This window comes from Martes martes, assembly GCF_963455335.1.
Source record: "Martes martes genome assembly, chromosome: 1".
Taxonomy (NCBI): Eukaryota; Metazoa; Chordata; class Mammalia; order Carnivora; family Mustelidae; genus Martes; species Martes martes.
The window spans coordinates 45,802,524-45,805,285 of record NC_137888.1 but is presented as its reverse complement, the minus strand read 5'-3'; the positions used below and the strand labels follow the sequence as shown (position 1 = coordinate 45,805,285).

Genomic DNA, 2,762 nt, shown 5'->3' with positions numbered 1-2,762 from the left:
TTAAATAACTCTTATGAGAAGCAAAAGTCATAGCTGAACTCAAATGTCTACAATTCTAATAAACAAACTGTAAATGCATATTTTTTTTAAAAAGCCATATATATTATACATAAACAATGCTAGTTTGTGTTAGGTATATAGGATATGCTTGAGGATGCAAGAAGTGACAATCTGTGTGGTCTAGAGCATTTAGTTAAAGCTTTCTTAAGGAGCATAATATGTAAACTCTGCTTTAAATAAATATGGGAAGGATTTAGAGATCTGGGCAAAAATACACAGGAATGATGCCATGGACAAAATCAATGTTTATGGAAATGTATCTAATACCGAGAACAGGGATAAGAGAGGTGAAAATACATAGATATTTATTTCCTTGGATATCCCAAAGAATATCCTCTAAAGATGAAAGTCCTATTCTTAAACCTTTGTGATCTTCATAGAATTCCTAAGATATAAATTTAACATATCTGTTGTATGCTCTTTTCAAGCATTCATTCTACTGGGAGAGTATATGAAACCTTTTGGAAAGGTTTGAAAGGTTTGAAACCTTTTTGCTCAGTTAAAAAAAATGTGTATACACGAAAAATGATAGTAAATTTAAGGATCTTTAATACAAAAACTGACACTGATATTATTTGTCAACATTGAACCAAATATGGGAATGCTAGATTTCTACACTATTCATGCATGAGGTCATCAAGACAAACGTTTTCCTCTATAAGCATTCTTCTTGGAATTACAAAAATATTCGTGGGAATGCTGATTTTCGGAGTTGAGCTTATAAAACTGACATTTTTAGGGGAATGACTATTCCCTAGAGGTTTGGGTGCCTGTATCCAGAGATACTGAGGGGAGTTTGAAGAAGCTTCTCTCTTTGTTGTATAAAGAAAAATTTTGAAGGAAAGTTATACACACTCTAAATTAAAATCTTATATCTCCAGATTTCCTATCTCAACAGAGAAAGTGGATATGACTGAGGATAACTACTCCTTGACCACTGAATTTATCCTCATAGGATTTAAAGATCTCCCAGAGTTGAGGAGCCTACTGTTTGTGGTGTTTTTCACTATCTATGTGATCACTATGGTGGGGAATCTTGGCCTGGTGGCACTGATTTTTATGGAGCGTCGTCTTCACACACCAATGTACATCTTTCTGGGCAACCTGGCTCTGATGGATTCCTGTTGCTCCTGTGCCATTACCCCCAAAATGTTAGAGAACTTCTTTTCAAAGGACAGAATGATTTCCCTTTATGAATGCATGGTACAATTTTATTTTCTCTGCCTTGCTGAAACTACAGACTGCTTTCTCCTGGCAGCAATGGCCTATGATCGCTATGTGGCCATATGCAGCCCACTGCAGTACCACACCGTGATGTCAAAGAAACTCTGCATTCAGATGACCACAGTGGCCTATATAGCTGGAAACCTGCATTCCATAATTCATGTGGGGTTTCTCTTTAGATTAACTTTCTGTGGGTCAAATGAGATTAATCACTTTTTTTGTGATGTTTTTCCATTATACAAACTTTCCTGTGTTGACCCTTATATCAATGAATTGATGATATTTATCTTTTCAGGTTCAGTTCAAGTCTTCACCATCGGTAGTGTCTTAATATCTTACTTCTACATTCTCTTTACTATTTTCAAAATGAAATCCAAGGAGGGAAGAGGCAAAGCCTTATCTACTTGTGCATCCCACTTTCTCTCTGTCTCAATATTCTATGGTTCTCTTCTCTTTGTGTACCTTCGCCCACACTCAGTTAAAGAAGAGGATGAAGATATACCTGGTGCTGTTTTTTATACTCTAGTGATCCCATTACTAAACCCTTTTATTTATAGTCTAAGAAATAAGGAAGTAATAAATGCTATGAAAAAAATTATAAAGAAAATTTTATAACATTTTAAAAGAAATATCATCCCCTGTAGAAAATTAACTTAAATTTGAAAAAAAAATGTTTTACAAAATCATGGAATATTGAGAAAGTAGAAAAGGACCACTTTGTCCTTAGAATATTCAATTACTAAAACATGATATACAGGAGTCAGATAATAAGTTCAAAGAGGAGAGATGCTGCTACAAGGTATTGCAAAATCTAAGCTCTAGCTCCCAGCAAGATTGAACTAAATAATTCTTCTTCAGGTCACAAACTGTGCCACAAAAAGTTTAGCTAAACTATTAGCTAATTGTTTCAATGGGTAATGAATTACAATTTTCAACAAATACAACAAATACTATGAAAGGAAGTCGGTTAGATAAAGATCACCTCCAATTAAATTAATTTAAAACAATGACTCTTGGAACACTTAACTGAACAATTTTTAAAAAAATAATATTGTTGACAAATTTCTGGAATTCCAAAGCATAATCTGACAATCTCTGGCACATTCCAGGTTCTCAAGAATTAATCCCTTCTTAAACAACACCAACTGTCAGAAGTAAACTGTATATCCTTGATTCTTAATTTTCTTTGAGTTTATTCAAGAGAATATATTTGAATATTAGTTCACACAGAATATTCTCAAGTCAAGAATACATTCACCCCTAAAAGGGGAAATTTTGTTATATATATTTTACCACAATAAAAAAATGTTGTAACCAAGAAAAGAGTGCTAGTAAAAATGTATAATAAAAAAAGACTATTTTCATCTTTACTTTCAAGTTCTCTGAAATGGAGTATCTGTATACTGGCAATTAGCACTCTGTAGTTGCCATAAATGGTATTTATGGATTGGATATCCATATGGATTTGGGTGTTTTTA

At 33.3% G+C, this 2,762-nt stretch overlaps 1 protein-coding gene across 1 annotated transcript; it reads left to right on the top strand.

Moving 5' to 3' along the window:
• Positions 1 to 951: 951 nt before the first annotated feature.
• Positions 952 to 1,899, top strand: LOC308349995 (olfactory receptor 5K1-like; the record flags this gene model as incomplete). The annotated part of the gene is made up of 1 exon (XM_080814996.1): positions 952 to 1,899. The coding sequence occupies exon 1, from the start codon at positions 970 to 972 to the stop codon at positions 1,897 to 1,899; it is 930 nt and encodes a 309-aa protein (XP_080671122.1). The 5' UTR covers positions 952 to 969.
• Positions 1,900 to 2,762: the final 863 nt, after the last annotated feature.